The 21,100-nt window shown below is 38.4% G+C and overlaps 1 protein-coding gene across 2 annotated transcripts in view; it reads right to left on the reverse strand.

Annotated features, from left to right (window-relative positions):
• TTC1 (tetratricopeptide repeat domain 1) overlaps positions 1-21,100 on the reverse strand; it is a 32,259-nt gene continuing 11,159 nt past the window's right edge. For both annotated transcript variants that reach the window (XM_072348512.1, XM_072348511.1), the window contains exons 3-8: positions 20,518-20,578; positions 18,593-18,705; positions 16,462-16,498; positions 14,616-14,764; positions 8,639-8,693; positions 1-1,224 (exon numbers count right to left, since the gene is read on the reverse strand). In XM_072348512.1, the coding sequence (XP_072204613.1) occupies positions 1,091-1,224; positions 8,639-8,693; positions 14,616-14,764; positions 16,462-16,498; positions 18,593-18,705; positions 20,518-20,578 (549 nt within the window). In that variant the 3' untranslated portion in view covers positions 1-1,090. The remainder of the gene's footprint in view (positions 1,225-8,638; positions 8,694-14,615; positions 14,765-16,461; positions 16,499-18,592; positions 18,706-20,517; positions 20,579-21,100) is intronic.

Consider the following 21,100-nt stretch of genomic DNA (forward strand, 5'->3'; position numbering starts at 1 on the left):
TACCAGTAATTCTTTAATTAAATCATCTTTTGAAATCTGCATGGAGACAACTGAAGAAATCTGCCTCCAATGTAAACATTTCCACACTGATTACAAAAAACCAACACAAACCAGTATGCAGTGATTACAAAGGACATCCGTTCTCCAAAATATGAATGAACTACTTGAGAAACACATTTTCTTTTTTAATAGCTCTTCTTAAATTAATGCTTCAGCACTCTCAAAGCCTGTTAGATCACAAGGAACTTTCACAGTCGATTTCGATGTCAATTGTTGGCCATTATGGGGATCTGTAACACGAATAAGTCTCAGAGAAGCATTTTTCCCTAACTTTATGTGACCTTTCCAAGGTGTATATGTAACATCACACGGCTTCTGTATCTCCTTCAAAAGAAAATAAATATATATTAAAAAAATAAAAGTAAACCAAGGGCAGCCTGAGGGTAATTTACTGATGTTGAGATAAGCAAGAAAAAAAAACCACCTCAAGTGCATCAAATTACTGTCTTGTAAGTATGTTATTTGTGGGTAGATATAAGAATTTTAAACAACACTGCCACCATGGAAAGGATTCAGACAAGGCAAGAACTTCACATTCAACCCAACAGAAATACTAAGCCTTTATTACCAAGAAAATATATTCCACAGAGGAGGTCGGCTTGCTTCCATGCATGCTGCCAGTCACATCCACCTCCTGAATGTGGACATGTGCTTCTGCTAGATTTGTTAATTTCCCCAAGACACCATTTGGCTTTTTTCTTGGCCACAGATGCAAGGGCATTTTGATTCAGCTGTACTGCTTGCTAGAATTTTCTTGCAAGTATTGAATGGGCCAAAATAATGTACCTGACTGGTGGACAAGCCAAATACTGCAAGTGAAAAATCACACACAGGACAGTTATCACTAAAAGAAGTCAAACGACTTTCTTTACATCCACATTGTAAATAATTTATAAGCAGGGAAATGAATTTGCTTGAGTCTATCTTCACTTGGACAGAGTGAAGAATGTCTGATGAATCCTTGTATTGGAACGTGCAAGCACATGGTCACGATGCCTGAAAGCCAGCAGAACTAAGCTGAATATTCACGTTATCTATTGTTATTTGGATTTTGAACAAAATTGATGGAATATGAGCCAGTTGATGAATCCTGTTTTATCTGGAAATTTTCTGTTGACAGGCCAAAGGGGCGGAGAACCAAATTCCCAAGATCTTTCAGTTTGCCTACAATGAAAAAGAAATACGTGAGTGGTAAGCAGAGGGAAAACTCCCACTGAATGATGCCCAACTACACACTCCAGCTCCACTAATTTATCTACTAATTCAAGGTAAATGCTGCAGAAATCTCTCCAGTTGGATATTTAGGCTCCTGTATGAACTAAAAAAAATTTCAGTTGTGATGTAGTCAGTGTCAGCTCTGAAGCTGAAAGCAGATCAGTTCAGATTCTGCCAGGTCTGTCAGGCAGCCCTGACACAGTGGCTGCACACACCATAGGACCTTAGCAGCACACAGAAAAAAACTAGTCTCCTGTACTTGGATATAATTTGATACCTGCCTCTGTTTTTTAACATAAATTTTTCAGTTCCTGCCACTTTGGTGCAGTTACAGTTCTGTGAATGTTCAATATTAGAACTGCCCAGTTTCCTAGACTGCCAACAGAAACAGAGAAAGCCAAAGTTCAAACCTGACTCACTTGTAATTATTACAGATCTCCTTCTAGATTACGTATATTGATACAATGAACATTAAAACAAATCCATGTGTCTGCACCTTCTAACTAAGCAGTTCCATTTGAAGCATACAACTTCGTTACCATTCTTAGCATGACAGATGACATCCTGCCATCAGGAACTCATGTGCAAAACTACAGTTCTCTGCAGCTAACTCATCCCTGCGAGGAATTCTAAGCAACCGTTATTTAACGAGCATGATTAAATATACATTAAGGTACAACAGTTAAAATCCAAAGGCTACTATTATTATATACACCACACAAGCTTTCTGACTCTACTAAACAATAGTTCCTACCACCTATAAAAGGAGAAGGACAACAAAAGGACATCCTTCAAAAAAATCGTATTTAAATAGAGATCGTAGAATAGGTAAAATGCATAAAATTAAACAAGAGGCAAAAGTAACACCTTCAGTGCAGGCTAAACACAAGCAGCTGATCTCTTGGCATGACAAGGCAGAAGAGAGATGGCTGCTTTTCCAAGAAAAATATTACGTTCCTCCCGGCTCTTCCTAACCCGTATGTGTGCACTTTCTTAAAGCCACCTTAGACACAAGCAGTGCACATGTTATTCTAGATGTCATCTTTACCTTTGCTTCTATTTCTAAACTAAGCATTAGGATACAACAGCAAAGTCATAAGAGCCGTTACCATTCCGTTTCTATGCTTCTGCTAGGTTCTTTTGCTTAAGGTGGCACCCAGGACATGTTCTCCTCAGAAGTGCAGTAATTATTACTGCTATAAGCTAAGTTTTCTCACTGCAATGCAGCAAACAATCTGGACTGAGTTAGAGCTTTGTTGCTAAGCCATACTGAAGTAGTAACTTCACAGCAGTGTCAAAATACAGAAAGTAAGAAGGTAAGGAGTGAAGTTCCATGCAAGTCCTTTGCAAAAAGACATGAACAGTATTTACGGTACAAGGAGTACAAACAGATCAAGTCATTTGCCTTGCACCATGCTGCAACACTGTGACTGTACTCAAAACAGAAACAGTATCAAAGTCTGAACTTATTCAACAGACACGTGAGACAAGGGGCAGACTATCTGGCAACTGTTGAAGCCAGGTTAAATGCTGTCCCAATAATTCAACATAGACTGTTTCCAATCACATCTGCAAAACTGAATTAGGGCAGGGAAGCTTTTAGAAAACATTCATAGAAAATACAAAAAGAAATGATAGTCAAAAAATGCAAGTATTTCAGTCTGAGGAACAGCTCAGTCCTGTGTAGGGAAACTAACAGTTAACGTTACTACTGTACTTCTAAATATTAGCCAGTGTAATTAAAGATCTTGCATCAAAGTGCAGGTTCACAACTGGGTATCTTTCAGATATCTGTGCAATTATGTTAAATGGCCTCCGAGAGTCAAAATGGAAATTCTGGGGGTCTTTTGTGTGAAAAAAGGCAACCCTTGTCTACAAAAGCAGCTCATTAGTTGGATGGGATTTTGCTTTTTGTTTTTGTTAATATTGTTTTCCTATTTGGATGAACAGATGAGGTGATTGAGTGATCTGGCCAAGGTTACTCCAGTGGGTGGCTCTCTTAGGGATAACTTCCTTCTACAGATTTATTTTTTTAAGCTACATTGTTCAGCGTAAATTAAGTCCTAAGTCGAGTTCATAATTTTACACTTCATCCTAAAAGCACTCTGGTTATAAAACCACAAAGATATTCACAGTGTCTCTAAGATGGGGATGAATAGCTGCTATTGTGCTTTCAGACAAACAATCAGTCATTGCTTAGCTTCACTTTTTTTTTGGGTGAGAAGTGTCTTTGTCTGGTGGTGGAAGAATCCTGGCATATTCTGGCATTCCTACAGCCAGTTGTAAACAGTTTACAAGTTATCCGAGCACTGCAGCTGGCTCAGGAGCAGGCAGACGAGTTTGCCTGCTTCAGGAAACACTGAAAGGCCTTTTCTAGTGGCAGTTAGTATGATGGCTCTTTTCCGGTCATACTAGAGCATAAACACAGAATAACTGCCTTGGCATTCTTACTTGTAGTTACGCCAGTTCTCTAGGAGAAGCTAAAGGCTCTAAGCTCACCCAAGCTGTGACTATACATTAAGCAACATGATTACAGGTCACCATTCTTTTCTGCCACAGAAGTCTACTACAGCACTGCCTCTTGGCGCAGCCATGTTAATTAAAATGTTAATAAAGCAGAAGAAAGCCTTGCCTTTTCCAGGACTCAAGCCCAAAGCACTGTTCCCGCTGTTTGGAGTGCATAAAAACCCATCATTGTAGGAAAGCACTGTTTCTTCCTCCCCCACTCTCCTTTCATCCCTAAATTAAGATCAGTAGTTAAGCCCAACCTTTCCCTTCCCCCAGAGAAAAACCTCTTAAAAGAGAGACTGTGCTGGAAGGAGGCAAAAAGCATGTGGAGCTGTGACTCAGCTGCAAGGAGTTCTCAGCACTCAAGCACTTGCCAGAGCAGGGTCACATTCTCCTGAAACAGTATTTTAAAGAGCACGTGTGTACTTTTCACCTGGAATTCCATCATGCTGAAGTTATTCAGCAGAACAATATTCAGAGATTAACAGGAAAAATAGCTGGGAAAAATCAACGTTAAGTCTCAGAAATCTGTGGTTCATTATTCACCGAAAAGAAAAGTAATGTTTTGTTACAAAAGACAGATGCACAAAGACTTCCCATTTGTTTTTCATGTAACAATCATAACTGACTGCTGTTGAGTATTTCTAGAGTTGCTAGAGATGATGTGTTGCTTGGAAGTTGAAAAGCCAGATACTGTTTATGCTAAGAATGTTTTGGATTAAAAAATTTCAGAAGAGGTCTTATCTTTGTGTAACTTTCTGTACTATCAACAGCGTTTCTGAAGCAATTAGAAGAGCTGGGACAAACCATCATCCTATCCCTACATGGTAAGTAAAGACTGGACAAATAGTAACTGTATGTCAGTTCTGCTTTGAACTACTTCAAGCGACCTCATATTCTCTGTACTCACAGTACTGAGCTTTAGCTGCTTAGTTTCAAATACAACATACCCTTCAGTATCAAAGAAGAAAACTGTTCCTTAGGCATTAAGCCTCATAAATATTTTCACTGATCCCAGTAGCTGGAAAAAGCAAATAGGCCCAGGTGATATGCTCGAATAGGTCTTTGTGCTATAATCACATTACTAAGCAAGTACATCTTACTATTTTCTGGAATACACTCATAACTTCTGCTGAAAATCCCAAGTGCTTTTGATCAGATTTGATGAATTGTTTGTATAAGATGGGTTACACAGATTGGCTTATGTCCCACCCCAATGTTTATATCCAATATGCTTAGCTTTCCTATATCCATGTGTTGTGATCACAGACAACAAGCTGCTAAACCTCACTGAAAGATTTCCAAACTTTCACTCACTTCACACCCAAGAGTCAAGAACCACGGTCCTTTATCACAGTAGTGAGGATCTAAACAAGACCAGCTTGTTGCACAGTGTGTTCTAATCCCAGGTAGTGAGAAAGACAGAGGATACCCATGTTATGAAACCATAAAGGGAAAGAACCATAGAATCACAGAAAGGGTTTGGGTTAGAATGGACCTTTAGAGACCATGTAGTCCAACCCTCGTGCCACAGGCATGGGCAACCTCATGGAGGATGTCCAAAGCCCTGTCCAACCTGACCTTGAACACTTCAGTGCCACAAGCATTTAAAAGCCACTTTGAAAGCGTGCTATAAGTTAAGCTTTCATTTATATGAAACTCAAACGGAGGTTAGGTGGCACTGAGCCAATTTTAGCATTGTGTGACAACATTAACCTGCTAACACTGAATGGATAATAGGAAAATAATTTAAAGGCAAACGCCAGCTTGAGAAGAGAAATGGGATTGGTTTGGCAATAAGCCATCATTTTTCTAATGATATCAACTTCTTTAATCACACACAACTACCATTTGTATGCAAGAATTCATAGCAAGGTAGTCTGGAAAAGAAGATCCAGCCAAGAATCTGTACTCTGATTTATTTACATACCATCACTTAAGAAGCAGTTTCAGTTTCTGTCAAACTATGTGGTAATGAGCTGTGGCACTAGAAAACTGGGGGTAGGAGGAAGATGCACTCTGTTTGAAGTTTATTTGTACACAGTTCTGGTTTTCATGTCAGCATTACTCAGCTGTGCTGGGTACACCAGTGCTTAGTTTTAGTTGATACCATAAATGCCCAGAAAAAACACCTTAAAGGGCTGATATACAGGCTAAAACAAAAATTCAAGGTGGTATCCCAACTTCAAAGAGGATCAAGGCACGAGTGTGACATTATTCTAAAAGATATTGTTCGTTATTATGTAAGTTCAGTGTAAGTGCACCTGCACCAGGCCTGACCTGGAACTATTTGGATGCATCTGACTTGCTCTCCTGAGACCAAGAATTCTGGGGCACAACCCAGACAGCACAGCTGGCCCTCCTGTGAGAGAGCTGGGGAACAAATCTTCCTACGCCTGGCACTGGTTGCAGATTACTGTTGAGCAACTGTCAATTCTGATGCAGTACTCAGTGGGTAGATAGCACTAAAAAAGTTATTTAAAAACATGAGTTGAAGCAGCTTAAAACAAACACATTGTACAATAAAAAGAATCCAAATAAGTGTTTTAACCTCTGTGCTTATTCAAGTTTGTCTTACATTCCTTCTGGAACTCCCAATCCCTCCCAGCTCCACCCTTCAGCTGGAAGGGTTTTCTTCCCAGGCCTGTACCATTAGATGCACAACATTGCTGCTGCTTCTGTTATGGACAAGATACTGAGCGTAATACTTAAATAAAATGGGTAATTTGAATGTATTTGAAGCTTAATTTCAAATGTTCAATGAAGAGACTACATGATAGAAAAATTCCTCGCTTTGCATTACACTGGTGATCACAAGTAGTGCCACGAATAACTGCCCAAATGATACCAGACAATCTTAAGAACACAGGAGATAATTTACGTGAATCCTGTCACACTGAGGTTATGGCTGAAAATAGGGTTACGTGCTGACTCTTAGTCTGGCTGTTGACAAAAGTAATGTCAGTGCATCCCTTTGCACATATATAATACCATTGAGAAGGGATTCCCTTCTGTAGGATCCCAATACACATCACCTAATGTAGCTCCCAGAAGACCAGGTCAGTTCACAAATCTTACCTGCCACTGGATTAACACTTTTAAATAAAATTACATCTGGTCTGAAATCTAGACAGAAGTTAACAATATAGAATTAAACCGGTAATGACAGTCTATAAAGCTGGATTTATTGTGTCAGTACAGGCCTTTTTGTGATTAGTGAGGCTCTTCAGACACTGTTATCAATAGTAAAAAAAAAAAAACAACAAAAGGGAGAATTCAAAAGAGCTCAGGAACTGTTTTTGTTTTAGTTTGTGTTGAAAACCATCATGTCCTACAAAGAGGCAGAATCCTTCTGGAGATTTTCTGCATTTGTCAGTTATTTATAACTTGTTCTAAGCACAATGCTGATGACGTAGAGCAGCTCTAGAAAACCTTACAGCAACTGTATTTAAATTCAATAGATCAAGACACATACAAAACAAGAGCACATCAGACTCCCTGCACAGTGAGAAGCAAAAATTAAAGAACAATGTCAACTGCAGTAGAAGCTCTTCAAGGAGTCTTTTATTCCCAAATATTTTAGGAATTAGTGTCACTGTACACAAGATAGACTGTTTGGTTAACCTGATTCTCCACGGAATAACAAAACACCTTCCTAAACTCTCAAAACCTTTCCATCTTAGAAAAAGCATTTCATCTACTACTTGTCACACTTAGAATGAGTAAACAGCTAACTGCTGACAGCTAGTTCTGAAACAGGTCACGTACAGTCAACTTTCTCTTTTTATCTTATACTGTCACTTGTCCTTGCTCTTTTGTGTGCAATTTCTTAGCAACACAGACCAAAAGACTGTGTGAAAACAAACAAACAAAACCCCACCAACACCTCATTTTAAAACCAGAATATCAGGATATCTGTTATCTGAATCTGTAGGAACTACCAAATCCTTTTGATGAGGAGGCAGCAAACGATGCTGGCAACAGCCTTTGCGGGTCACCCCACAACTATTAGTTTATCCATAACACTGTGAGGTGTGCAAGGAAGTGTTGTACACAAACTATTATTACACAAGAAAACCTTACTTCCTTCAGCAATCTTAAATAAGTAATTATCCTTTTGAAAGACATCAATCCAGTTAAGTTATTATCCAAGCAATGCCGTACAATACAACGATGGGGGCATATACATTCAAATGAGTTACACCAATTACGTTCTTTAAAAAAAAAAAAAAAAAGGGTCAACAGTATCTTTTGGTGTATATTGACATTTATGAATTATGAATTATAAGAAGAGTTAAGAAATCAAATTCCTTTCCTAGCAAGGCCAGAGGGCTGCTTGTAACACTAGGTAGACTTAATGCAGCCTCAACACACACGGAACTGAAATACCATATAAACTAGGATAAACATGAAGACTTGGAGGTCTATAGGTGGAAAATGCTACAAAAGGAACCAAATTTATTTCTTCAGATGCAAGATCAAACACGCTCAGTTATTACAACTGGTTGAATTCTTTTATGTATGGTTTAGTGAAATCTGTTTTAACCCATTCATGGGAATGTCTCCTTTGAACATTTACTTGCACAGAGAATGGACAGAGCAGTTGGCCTGTTTCAAACCATTTCCCTCCACTTTTACATGTATTGTTATAAAATTTCTTGAGTATTACTGCCTTAAATTTAACTAATAACCTTTTCTGCAGGGGAAATATTATTTGGCTAAAACTTTCTGTAGGCAAAAATAAGCAATGGAGAACTAGGAAGAAATAATGAGTTTTGTTCCACATGATTATTTCCTTTATTTTTCTAGCAGACCACAATGAGTATTAAGCAAGTTATATGAGCATACTACTTACCTAACATCTCTTTCTTTAATTTTTCATTCCGCTCTTCAATTTGTCTAGGTAATCGCTGCAGAAAGGAAGACAGAAATAGAATCAGATCCACGCTTTCAGAAATACTGCAGGTTAAGCATAGGTAACTTTCACACACATACCCAGGATACATTGTTTATACCCTTAAAAAAATCCTCATGTCAAACCAACTCTTTTATCCTACTATGGAAACTTGTAATTCATCCTCTGACATCAATTCATAGACACACAGCAAGCCACAACTTGTAAGTGCAGGTTTCATACAGGCACACATTTTTACAGCTGAATAAGGAATCTGATCTGCTTGCCTAGTATTTTAACTGAAGAGTTCAGGGAATTTAAGACACCTAGAATTAAAAGTACATTTTAGCCCGATCTCCTCTACCACATGAATTAAATATCGCTAAGAGAGACTAGAGAAATTAAGCAAGTGCTGAATTTGACTTCTGAACACCAGAACGGGTCTATTGGGGAAAAACATCTGTAAGGTCAGTTTGAATTGGCAGACAGCTTCAGGGAAATGCAAACAGAAAATCTGAAGATCTTCTAGATAAAAGTATCTTATCAGAAAGTGACTGAATTAGCTGTCTGTGAACTTCAGGATATAGATTAATGAGCAACACCTCATTATACAATGTTGTCATATTTCTATTGAGGACTCCAATTATGATTCATCATGGAGAGAGAACTTCCAACCAAGACGTTCATCCTGAGCAAGGTGTTAGTACAAGGCACAGTTTGCTCATGCTTTTTCCCTCCTCAGAAGTGGCACAAGTGCTAAATCTGTGCACCATCACAGGTAAAAACCTGATTACGTTTCTAATAAGCATTAAATAACTGCATGGTCGATGTATCCCTTGTGTTGAGATTCCCATTTACACTTAAAACAGCTGTGGCTCATCTTCCATCTCAAACAGCAGCGCTGTTTTGCAAATTGACTGTAATGACCATTTTAAACTATAGTTTCATATTCACTTCATTTACTATTGCAACAGTTAAATACAGCCCAGATCACTCCAAAAGTAACGCCTCCTATTTATTTACATGGAAACTACAACAGATCCAAAGAGCACAATAACGCTATTTGATAGAGCAAATTCTCAGCTACAAAACATTGTTTTTCAGCACAGTTACCACTATTCACTATGCATTTACTCCAGCAATGAACAAGAACCTGCATGCTGTGCTCGTAAAAAGTCTGTGCCAGCAGAAGTGACCCACTGTTGAAATGCACCTCACTGTGCTCACATTCACTGTTTGGTCTCCATCAACATTTACCAAGTGTCAATGAATGTCACCCAATGTACTATTCTCTCCACGTGGAGGAAGTCATTTCTATACGTGTGCTTCTTACACACTTCCATTTCACATGCTGTTGTATCAGAGTGCCTCTCTGCTGCCACCTGTCACACAGCAACAACATGTAATGGAATATTGGTGGGAAGGTTCAACCTTTGCTTCCATACCACCGACATCTACCACTGACATCAAGAGCCAACATAATAAAAGAGGGGATGTCACTTTTGAGCAGTCTTTGTATATGAAAAATATATATAAAAAGCAACTGCCATTCACACTGCATCTTTTATCATATTTTCAGAAGGTACTATTTCAGACTTACATACCACACTTACTACTACCCAACCCTGGCAGCTCAGGATCCAATTATATGGTCATGGCAAATAAGACAGATCTGCTGAAATGGTGCTATCAGTAAGTTAATTACAGTTGTAAACTACGGTAACAGGTGTGGAATTCAGTCCTTATGTACTTCCCTTGTGATAATTGGCTTCTGAACATAGTTAAAGAATTCAATTTTCTAATTTAGTTCCTTCCTGTATTTTATAGCTCCAGTCATCATGGATGGGTTTGTCATTCTGATAACATTGCTACAGTGAAATAAGATGTTCATGTCAAGTTAAAAAAAAATCTGCCTGACTATTCCTCCTGTTCAAAACAGTATTGACTGGTGAACACAGGCACTTTCAATGCTAATGGGGAAGAGAGGTGTTATACCCCATAAAAACTGAAAAATCAATATGAAAGAGTACAATGCATGTACACAGAGGTGGATAAGCCTGAAACAAGCTTAGGCCCAATACCACCACCAGTGAATTAGATTTAATCAGCGCAGTCAGACGCCATCCTACTTCTGCTGACCCAGAGGGGCTTATTAACTTGGGTGTAGATCTGGACCCAAGCTGTACATGGAAATGCGTGGATATCCCCAGGCTGTAAATTCAGTTTGCATCGTGGCTGTGACAATCCCTCTTCCTTTCTTCTATCTTAGCAGTTTTATCTCAACCCACGAGTTCTAATTCGTTGTGCTCTTTTTTTTTTTCTATTCTCTCCCCCTTCCTATTGGGAACTGGGGGAGCAGACAAACAACGTTGCGGTACTCAGCTACCTGCCAGGCTAAACCACAACATATTTGCTGTATCTTGGATGAGTTTGGCTTACACAGAAGCTCTCTCTCACATGGACATTAGCCTTTAGCGTGAAATGAAAACCTGAATACTTGATCAGAAATACATGTTCTATGTTTTGTACATCTGAATAGTTCTATTCCAAATACTCAGCATTTCTCACTCCAGAAAAGTACATCTAAGGTGACTTATCTATATAGAATGGTATCCATAAACACGGCTATTCATCTCGTTCTGTGACGCTTATCTCAAAGTACAACTTCTTTTGGTAAATAAGTTTATCTGGTCTGCCACTCCCTCACAAACCGTGCTGAAGCTAAAATTCACACAACACTGCTATACAACTTCTAAAAACAAAACCTCATGATTGATACCATATAATTTAACAACCTCTGGGAAAGCATCAGTAGGGATGATTTGACCACAAGACACTGTAATTTCAAACTGTTTCATCTGGCATGAATGATGTCACAGGTAACCAAAGTATGCAACAGCGGGCTTTAAAACATGAGCACTATACTTCTGATATATAAGCTGTACTGAAATTTTAAAGCAGCTAACAAATCAGGAACCTAAGCAAAGAATTACTGTGCATTTAACAAGATTATTATATTCCCTAAAGCAGTATGTGAAATATTTCTTATATGTAGGGAGGAGAAAGATTGGCTCTCAAAGTGAACAAAGCTAATTTGCAGATTCTCTTGATGCATCATTTTCATTACCAGCAGAGGCACAGAATTGCTGAACGAGCTCTGCAAAGAGCAGGGCACTTTACATCACAATAAAGCAGAACCTCTTAGTCCCTACATATTACAGGTCTGCTGATTACATACATGGAGACAACATTATATCTAGAACTATGCTTTTGATTACAAAATTTAGAGATCTATTATGATTATTTTAAAAAGCATAAAATTAGCTGTGTCAGTATTTCATTAACAAATTTTCAAGGGGGGAAGGGAGGCTTTAAAGCCTCAATCTCAAAATATTGCATTTACCCTGAAGCTTGACCAAGAACAGGACCAACCCAAGGCAAAATGCCACAAATCCCACTGCAATGCAAACTGAGGGCATTTTGTACAAAGTACCCTACACTACATGTGACCTGAAGTCTGCCTACTAACAAGGTCAAGGAGCACAATGTGCATAAAACAGTCAAACTGTGCTTTCCAGCTACAAAAGTTATGAGTAAATGACTGATCATTCTGAAACACTCCTGAAAGATGACCAGGAAGAACAGCAGCACTGTTTCTGATTCTCTACTGGAACAAATCTTCAGCAGTTAGGGAAAGAAAACTGTGGTTTTGAAAGAGACAGAAAGGACATCATCTAAACTTCTAGGGGGTTCAGGTCAGCTAAAATGTACATTTCAAACTCTTTATGACAGTGTTCTCACATCTTAATCTATGGAGTCCTTACTGGTGCTTCATAACAATGTCAGATCTGCACAGTTGTTATTTGTATGAAGAGCTGCTAAAACATGCTAGCACTGTTTTACTGAGTAACTGACTAGATTACATTAGGCCTCTTTCTTGGATCAAGGCTAATGCTAAAAGACTACAAGCTACAGAAACTAAATCCCATCGTTTCCTTTAGAAACGTCAGCAGATTCCTTGGCTGAATTCCTGGATCAAATAAGCCATAGTCTCAGCTAGGAGACTATAAACATGGCCAACACAAATATTCTTTTCTCAACCGTGATGGATTCATCACGTTCACTGCCCCTGCAGTAACGATGTTTGACAAGCCTGTCATTTATTAAGCCATTGCCAAGAGCTAGGTGATAAAACGCGCTCCTGCTCTCAGATGCATGCAACAAGCATCAGGGGGTTGTTTCACAGTACAGTAAACTGACCTTGTCACTGGGTGCTGCCAGAAGTGACCGGCCCAGTTCCTGCAATGCCTTGACCACATCTTTCCATCTCACCAGTAACTATAGTAGGACTCCTCTGACTGCAGAAAGCCAAGGCAGAATAAAGCTACTCCTTTGAGGCTTTTTGGTTGCTGGTTTTTTTTGTTTTTTTTTGTTTTTTTTTTTTTTTTTGCGTGCGTATAGATTTTTTCCCATCTGGTCAGGTTAGTTGTCTGCCAGAGTCACATGTATGTATGTCTATACCTCCATATATATAACTCTAGCCGTTTCTGTAAGGCCACTCATGGATTTGTACCAGCATAAGCACGAGGAAAGCGACTGGATAGCTTTCTAAGCAGCAGGCAGTTCAACACTTCAGCTGCTTTGTGAAATCTTACCCTTATCACTAACGGGAGTTACACAGTTAAGCAGAGTACTTTTATGCCATCAGTGCAATTGATCTAGTCCCAAAGGAAGTAATTTCAGGCAAGGCTTCTTGTCTAATATGCTATTAAAGCACTTCCTAATGTGTCATTATAACACCATGGTATGGGGGAGGGGAATTTAAAAAATCACTACTAATAACTTATTTTCACAAATAGAGAATTAAAATAATTAAACCCAAACCCTGAAAGCATTTTTCTGCAGCAACATATAGAAAGTGGCTTTCACAGAAAATTTCTGGGAGTAAACTTTTTTCCTTTATAGGGCAGTTTCACTGACATGAAGCTGGACATAGAACACTGGTGCCCTTTGAAAATTTAACAAGCTATTAAAAGAAGTCAAGTATGTCATATGGATTCAAGTGCCCAACTAAGCATTATATTTAAAAATTGCATCCACTTATCCTAAAATGAAATTGAAAAGATAGCTTGAAAATGTTGTTGCTTTCCCTGTGGAAGGCAGTCAGCTCTTTTCAGGCACTCTGGTGTTCACAAGCCATTCATACTACATGACATGAAGCTCCTGCTCTGACAGAAAGTGACCACTGGTTATATTTGATAGCAGCCACCCTTCATTTGCACACATTCTTTCAAAACCACAGTTATTTAAAACCTCAAATTAACTGGTTGACTTTAAATCCTCATTGAGTAGACGTTATTTACTTGATAGATGGGGGTTCATGAAGTGTTAGCAGTTTACCTTCGTTCAATAAAGCTGCCACTTCCTGAAGTCCAAGCAAACTTTCAAGAACTTTTATTACTTTTTTTTTTTTTTTTTAATTCTTCCAGTGATATGTCAAAATTTCCCCAAGAAACCTTTAATCCTTAACTATTTATAATGTTCAGTGAAAGTGGACACAGGAATTGAAAGTTTGGTATAAGAGTATTGTAATGTTACTTAGAAAAGTATCTTTAAAATGTTACTGCATTCAGTTACAAGATATCCCTCAGGGAGAATCAAACTAGAACAGAAGTGAGAACTGTAATATATTCAGTGACAAGCTGCACAAGGAAGAACTTCTCCAATGTCAGAGTGATGGAGCACTGGAACAGCCTGCCCGGAGGGGTTGTGGAGACTCCTTCTCTGAAAATATTCAAGACCAACCTGGATGCATTCCTGCACGACCTGCTGTAGGGAACCTGCTTTAGCAGCCTTGTGTTAGGAGGACTGAATATTTAGACTAGGAAAGGAAAGACTTGATTTTGAAGTTGAGCCAACGTATACTAAAAAGGCTTACCATACAAGCTTCTCTGGCTTGATGAACTGATGGATCTTTTTCTAGGATTGCTTTATAATCTTCCAGAGCTTCATCTAGTTTTTCTGTTTTTTCATGTAGTTCTGCTCTTCTCAGCAAAGCTCTAATATAGTTAGGATCTAATTCCACTGCTAGAAAACAAAAATAAAGCACAGCATTTTACTTGCAACATTTCTATAGCTCTTACAATGAGTTCTTAAGTGTGTATGCATTTTTTAATATTAATAGTTATTTTTATAATGAAGCTTAGAATGAAGCAGTCACAGTTTAAGTGCTAAATCATAATTTAGACAAGCACTCTTCACCCTTCGCTGTGAAAGTCTAATGGAAATGACCATTCTTCATTTAATGTCTCCGATCATCACTACACAGAAATGACCTCTAATGCACAGAGATGATGTGATGAATCAAAAACTTGAGGATTCCCTAAGATATCTTTCAGCTTTTGAATACATAATAAATAAATATTATTAGACTATATTTAAAGTTAAATACACCATAAGATACATATAGCAGGGAAATCAAGCATTCCCTTGCTTGTCTCAGTACAAGACAAACTCCAGAACAACTAACTAGTATTTTTCTGAACATCTCCAATATCAAACAATCAATTGGGTTGTGAATCCATACAAGGTTATACAAGATCTACACATTTGCACAAAGGCCTATGGATGGAATTTAAGTTTTTCTTCGTCTTGTTCTCTTGGCACACATTAACAAGTCAACTGGTACAGCTTTGACTAAATGCTAAACTTACAATTCACAACCTGCTGCTAATTTCTCAAGAATTTATTCACCTATTTTTCATCATAGGAAAAGCAAGTACAAAATCCTGCCTAATTTTTTGTTATCCCATTAAAATTGTTCTCAGGACAACTGAGACTCAGATTATGCAAGTATCCTATTGCTTATTTCTTCTGGAAGGACAAAGACAATACTACAGTCAGCAAGTTGCAGGCTAGTGTGAATTGCTCTGCTGTGCTGTAGGTGTTGCATTGCAGCTTGGAAGCCAGGTCCCTGGGGAGCAACAAGCAATGGTTGGTTTAAGCCTCACTGCAGCAAAATATAGCATTATCTATAAGCCACCACAAAATTATCAGAAATGATTTTGAAAATGCACCACCACCAAAACAACACAAAACCCAGGAATAAAAGAGGTCAGCTGGAATTTGTTATGTTCAAGGTTACTTTTAAAACATACAAATGCCTATTTACTGTACAAGCAGTACTGGCACTCAGCCATTGGATTAGTTTTCTGATTGGTAATTCGGACATTTTTCCCAGCTATCATGGGGAGTTTAACAAATATTCGAGCATGGGTGAGTGGGTGGAAGCAAAGAAGCAATACACAGCTGAAACCATTTCACTAGAAGTTGCAGAGATAAAACTATGCAGGACAAAAATGGGAAAGCATAAGCCCTTGTGACAAAGCAAAAGCCATGCATAAAAGGGGACTGATAATGCTTTTAATTCTGTGAGGCCCCACAGTTCTTTGGATTCTGGGATTAAACCAAGGTTTGAGGGGAAATGCAGGTGGAAGTGGGTTTATAAAAGTAAGTCTAACAGCTTCCACAATAAAAATGTCCTCATTTATATATATAGAAAAAAAGCACCAACAGCAGAAAGTAAATTATTACAGATAGTAAGTTTCATTCATATGTCACAAAATAAATAATTTTAGATTGAGATGTTTTCCATTACTATTTTTCTATCAATTATTTAAAGACTGTTATGCCCAAAGTCATAACTGTTGTAAAGCACTAATCAGTGTCATTTACTCATCAAAAATCTAGCACAAGAGCAAAATACAGAAAAGACAATGTCATACCTTTGCTGCAGTCATTTAAGGCAGCTTCTGTCTTGTCCTAGAACACAGAACAGTTTTGTTATACTTAAACTGTGTTTCTTGGGAAACAGATTACTTACAATTGCAAGCAAAAAGGTATATCTGGCATTCCAAGGAACAGGGATGTTCATGTAATCAAGGCTTTTCATACCTTTGCTTCTGATTTTAAGCTCTTTACCAGTGATTAGCTTCCTCTCTGCAAAGGCTGCCTGCCTTCAAACTTGCATGGCTGCCCCACTAATCAGTCTGCACTGAGCAGCCCGCAGCAAGCTACAGTCAAAAGGCTGAGTCACATCTGCAGGCCTTAGCTTAACCGAGCTATGGCTCTTCGACGTGTGTCAATTAATTAAGTGGTTGGAACAGACTGTTCCCAGGACTGCCAGATAAATTCTTGTCTGTACGAGCTAAGACATTTAGAAAACAGACATTCCTTTAGTGCTAATATAACTTCCCCTATCAGGGAAAATGCCCGAGACTGCCAGAAGTGGTAGGGACAAGATTTTGGTGTGCCCAGACAACCATAGTTAGAGAAAGAGAGCCAAGCAATCTGCTTATAATGGAGAAAAAGAAAACAAGGAAGAAGACTCAGACAAAGAACCTATTTTCATCTAAACTAAAGGGGCTTCAAGAAATAACCAAAACAAAACAAAAAGGCTGCTCTGTGCTACTTTCAGAGTAAGGTATTGGTCTGGGAGGTTCCACTAATCTGTAGGTGAAGTTTTCAGTCTGTGAATAGTTACCTTTTATCATCTTGTCATCACTTGGAAATGACTGGATTTGTTTTCTAGTTAACAACTGGGTTATGAGGATGTTTTTCAGTTTAGAGCATTTGAAAGGTAGCATCTGCTACTACTGTATTCCATTTGTCTGGTCAAACAATTTAGTATCCCAAAAGCAAGATAGATAATTCTGTCTGAACAATTATTTATTTATACCTAAATATGGCTGCAAGGTACATTCCCAAACAGAGCTCCATCTGCTTCAACATTAGAAGAGAACTGCAAGGAATTTAACTTTCAAGGGGACAAAAAGATTATAGGAGTTACTGTTCTACTCTTCCAGAACAATTTAATCTTAAAACAAAAGTAGGGAGTAATTTCTCTTGAATTCTTACTTTCACTTATTCAGAAAGAAGAGGTAATTTAGCACCATTCAATAGCCTGAAGAGACATACTTCTTTAAGTACGATAAAAAGCCATACAAACACCTCAGACAACTAAATTTAGGCTCTGAACATCCCTGTGAGCCAGAAAAGCGTTACCAAATACTTGCTGATACGTCCATCCTTCTAGCTCCCATTGTAGTCTAATAGTAGCATGACCACAGACTGTATTAATTCAAACAGGCATAATGGTTCTCCTCCCATTCTTCCAGTTACATGGCAGTCCAACAGCTTGTTTATAAAGATGAAATCTTCACTTACACAAAGAACCTTTAACTGTTATTCCTTAAAATCAATTATCAGCTTACAAAGTAAACTGTTTAGTTTCTGTTCAGACAGAGTTGATCCTAGAGCTTCCATTCTGCCTACAGTGAATGCAGATTCTGGAAACAAGTGGGCACCTGTCCCTGGGTAAGGAATAGAAAAGATATGAAGAAAGCTGCAGCCATTCTCTTCGGACACTGCCCTTCTATGTAGATCTACATTACAATACAGCTACTATGAAGGAAGACACAAACTGAATTAGCAGTTAGAAGTCCTGCTTGTGCTTTAAAGCATCTGGACAAATTATTTTGCAAGTACACAACTACCCAGGTTTTTAGAAAAAACACTAGCCACACTTCTGAGCAATCTGGTCTGTACACACTAAACATGCTTAAAGACATCTGTTGCACATGGACTTCAAATTTGTTTAAAGGAGAATAAAAAACAATCAGTGTTTGAAATATAATGTCAACAGAAACTCTGAACAGTTCCAACTGCAACTTTCAGTTTTGAATTAACCCTCAGTAAAACCAAGTATACTGGCATTCCTACTGGGGGCTTGAGAGAATAAACAAGCAACAAAGAGTGCAAATGAATCAATTCCTTTCCCTTGTTACAGATCCCAAACGATATCGTAATTTCATACAATCAATACTAGTCATTTCATAAAATAAAAATAATATTCACCTGTTTCATTTTTGCAGCAGCTCTGTTTGAAAACAAAACAGCCCTATCCTTTTGGAAGCAGGCTGGACAGACTTGCAGAGCCTTTGTGTAAGAGTCTTCTGCCTCTCCATAGTCTGTAGATGCAATAGGGAAAAAAGGAAAATATCAAGGAGAATGCAACAGATCATTTATTTCAAATACCGGTATGGTCAGTGAATCACATGACTAGGATTTCTTTGGAAAGGTTTCTCAGTAAATGATGCATTATTAAACCAGTGGTCAGAAGCAGTAGTTGCTCTTTGACAAAGTACATGACTGACTACCATCCATATAAATGACAATCAATTAAATCAGCAGACTCACAGGAGCAGAATAGTAGACTTGTGCTTAGTGTACTGAGTACAGCATGCTGTGCATGCAGGTCTCACCCCTGAAGCTGTTTTGTCCTATTTGTTGAGAAGGTACCATCAGCCTCAGAGGCTGAATCTTTCCTTGCCCTGAAAGGAACACAAGCTGGACATGGTATTCTACCAGTACCGGCTCTCAGCTGCTTGGGAGATAACTGCCCCAGCCTCCTCAATGACTGACTTATCGGTCATTCACTATAAACCCATTGACACCCAATGGCCATCCATCATCAAATCTGGTCTAAAGCAAGGACCAGTAATTAAGTACATTACTTCTTTCCAATAATGGTAGAAAGAAATAATGGAAAGGTATATATACTGACTGCGCGCAATGGCCTGCTCACTGACAAATGCATTCTCCTCAAAGCAGAGCAGTTATTTCTGTCCACATTAACCAGTGATCATCCAGGTGCTTAAAAGTTTATTTCTGATCAGTAAGCAATCTGACGGGCATTAGCAGCACAAGCACACTGAACAGATCCAACAAAGGATTTGTCAAGAGACAGCTATGGATAAGATCTTAAAAGATAGCTGAGCCAATATTACAGGCTTGCTATGTTCATGGTTCCATCAGTCCCCTTCTGCCTGCTCTGGCACTTGCCTGAATTGGTAAACTACTACCCAGTGATCTTGCTCTTTTTCAACACACAATAGGAGACCTCCAACAGGAAGACCACTTTATGGGATTATTGGAGTATACCCCTGGGAAATTGAGTTACCTGTTCGTGTCCCTGCTGACTGAGAGAACCATTAATCTCCATTTCCTAGTTTCTTTGTGAAACCTCTATGAAAGTTCAGTGTCAAAGATCATTTTGCCCTTCATACATTTTACCTAATATCGCTGGCAGTATTATTTACTGCTCACCTCAACCCTGCTGCTACAGATGAACCATGTTCACATTCTAAGTCAGAAACTCACACATATTTAAATCTTTTTTAATGTAGAGGTCTCCATGGCGCATGGTTGTGTACAACTATATAAAAGTGCATATCTCTGTACATACACATATAAAAACATGTGTAGATGCACATACAGAGATACACATTGGTATACGCGATGTATATGTAAATATGCATATAAATGTCTATACAACTACAGTGTATACACAAAGGACTGAACCAGTGGATAAAAAGACACACACAAATGTACACAGTTACGAGAGAATTACTGAGCCTTCATCAATTCTAAGCAATCGCATTAGCAAAACTCAAGACTGGTGGAAGCCTTTTTTGATTGCCAGAAAAAGCCCTGGCACTTGGAAGGCAGTCAGTTTTGTATCATGTTCTTGGATTTAAACACAACTTTCATGAGAATCCTGCTTTAGTGATCCAAGTCTTTGTGATTTAAACTTAATTCTTAAGGAAGTCTGCTATCTCCTCCTGTTCTCTAGAGCTGGGTGATAAATGATAAAGATGATAAAGCTGAAAAATGATAAATGCAAGGTTTTCCTATGAATTTTCTGCAATATCACTATGAAGGCTAAGTATTAAATTAAGACTCCCCAGTTTCCATACAATATTCAAAGATTACCAACACACCTCCTTTCTTGAACTGTTCATTTCCTTTCTCCTTCAGCGTTGTGCTTTCCTTTCTTCTTTTCTACAAAAGAAGAGACGTCTCAAAGTATTTAACTGAAACGAACAAGTAGGTCAGCTGTACTCCCAAATAAACTATGAATGAAAATAAAAATAAAATACAACCTGAAGAATTTTAGCTAGTGCCAAGATCCCTTGCCTGTATTCACTGTGAGACAATAGACTTCATAATCCATTAAACACCGGAGTACGCCAACAAGGCACTTAGAAAGCCCCAGTTCATGAACAACATTATGCACCAAGACCATTCATAATTCAGGAAGCCAGTTGCTTGCTTCTTAATTCCTTACCAATTCAACTGGTGTAGCTCAACTTTATAGAATGCATTTTAGATATTAAGTCTCAAAAGTTTTGTTTGAAATAATTCCACCCCAGAAATCTAGTTACTTTCAGAAATGTGCAAAGCATTTTCAGCTTACTGAATTAGAAACAGGTCTGCTCATAATACCTCTCTGAAAGCTTTCTTATGCAGAGTGAATAAACCATCAGACACTGAGACAGGAAGATTGTTCTGTTATACAGTGAA

The sequence above is a fragment of the Excalfactoria chinensis genome, chromosome 13 (assembly GCF_039878825.1).
Source record: "Excalfactoria chinensis isolate bCotChi1 chromosome 13, bCotChi1.hap2, whole genome shotgun sequence".
In the NCBI taxonomy this organism is placed as follows: Eukaryota; Metazoa; Chordata; class Aves; order Galliformes; family Phasianidae; genus Excalfactoria; species Excalfactoria chinensis.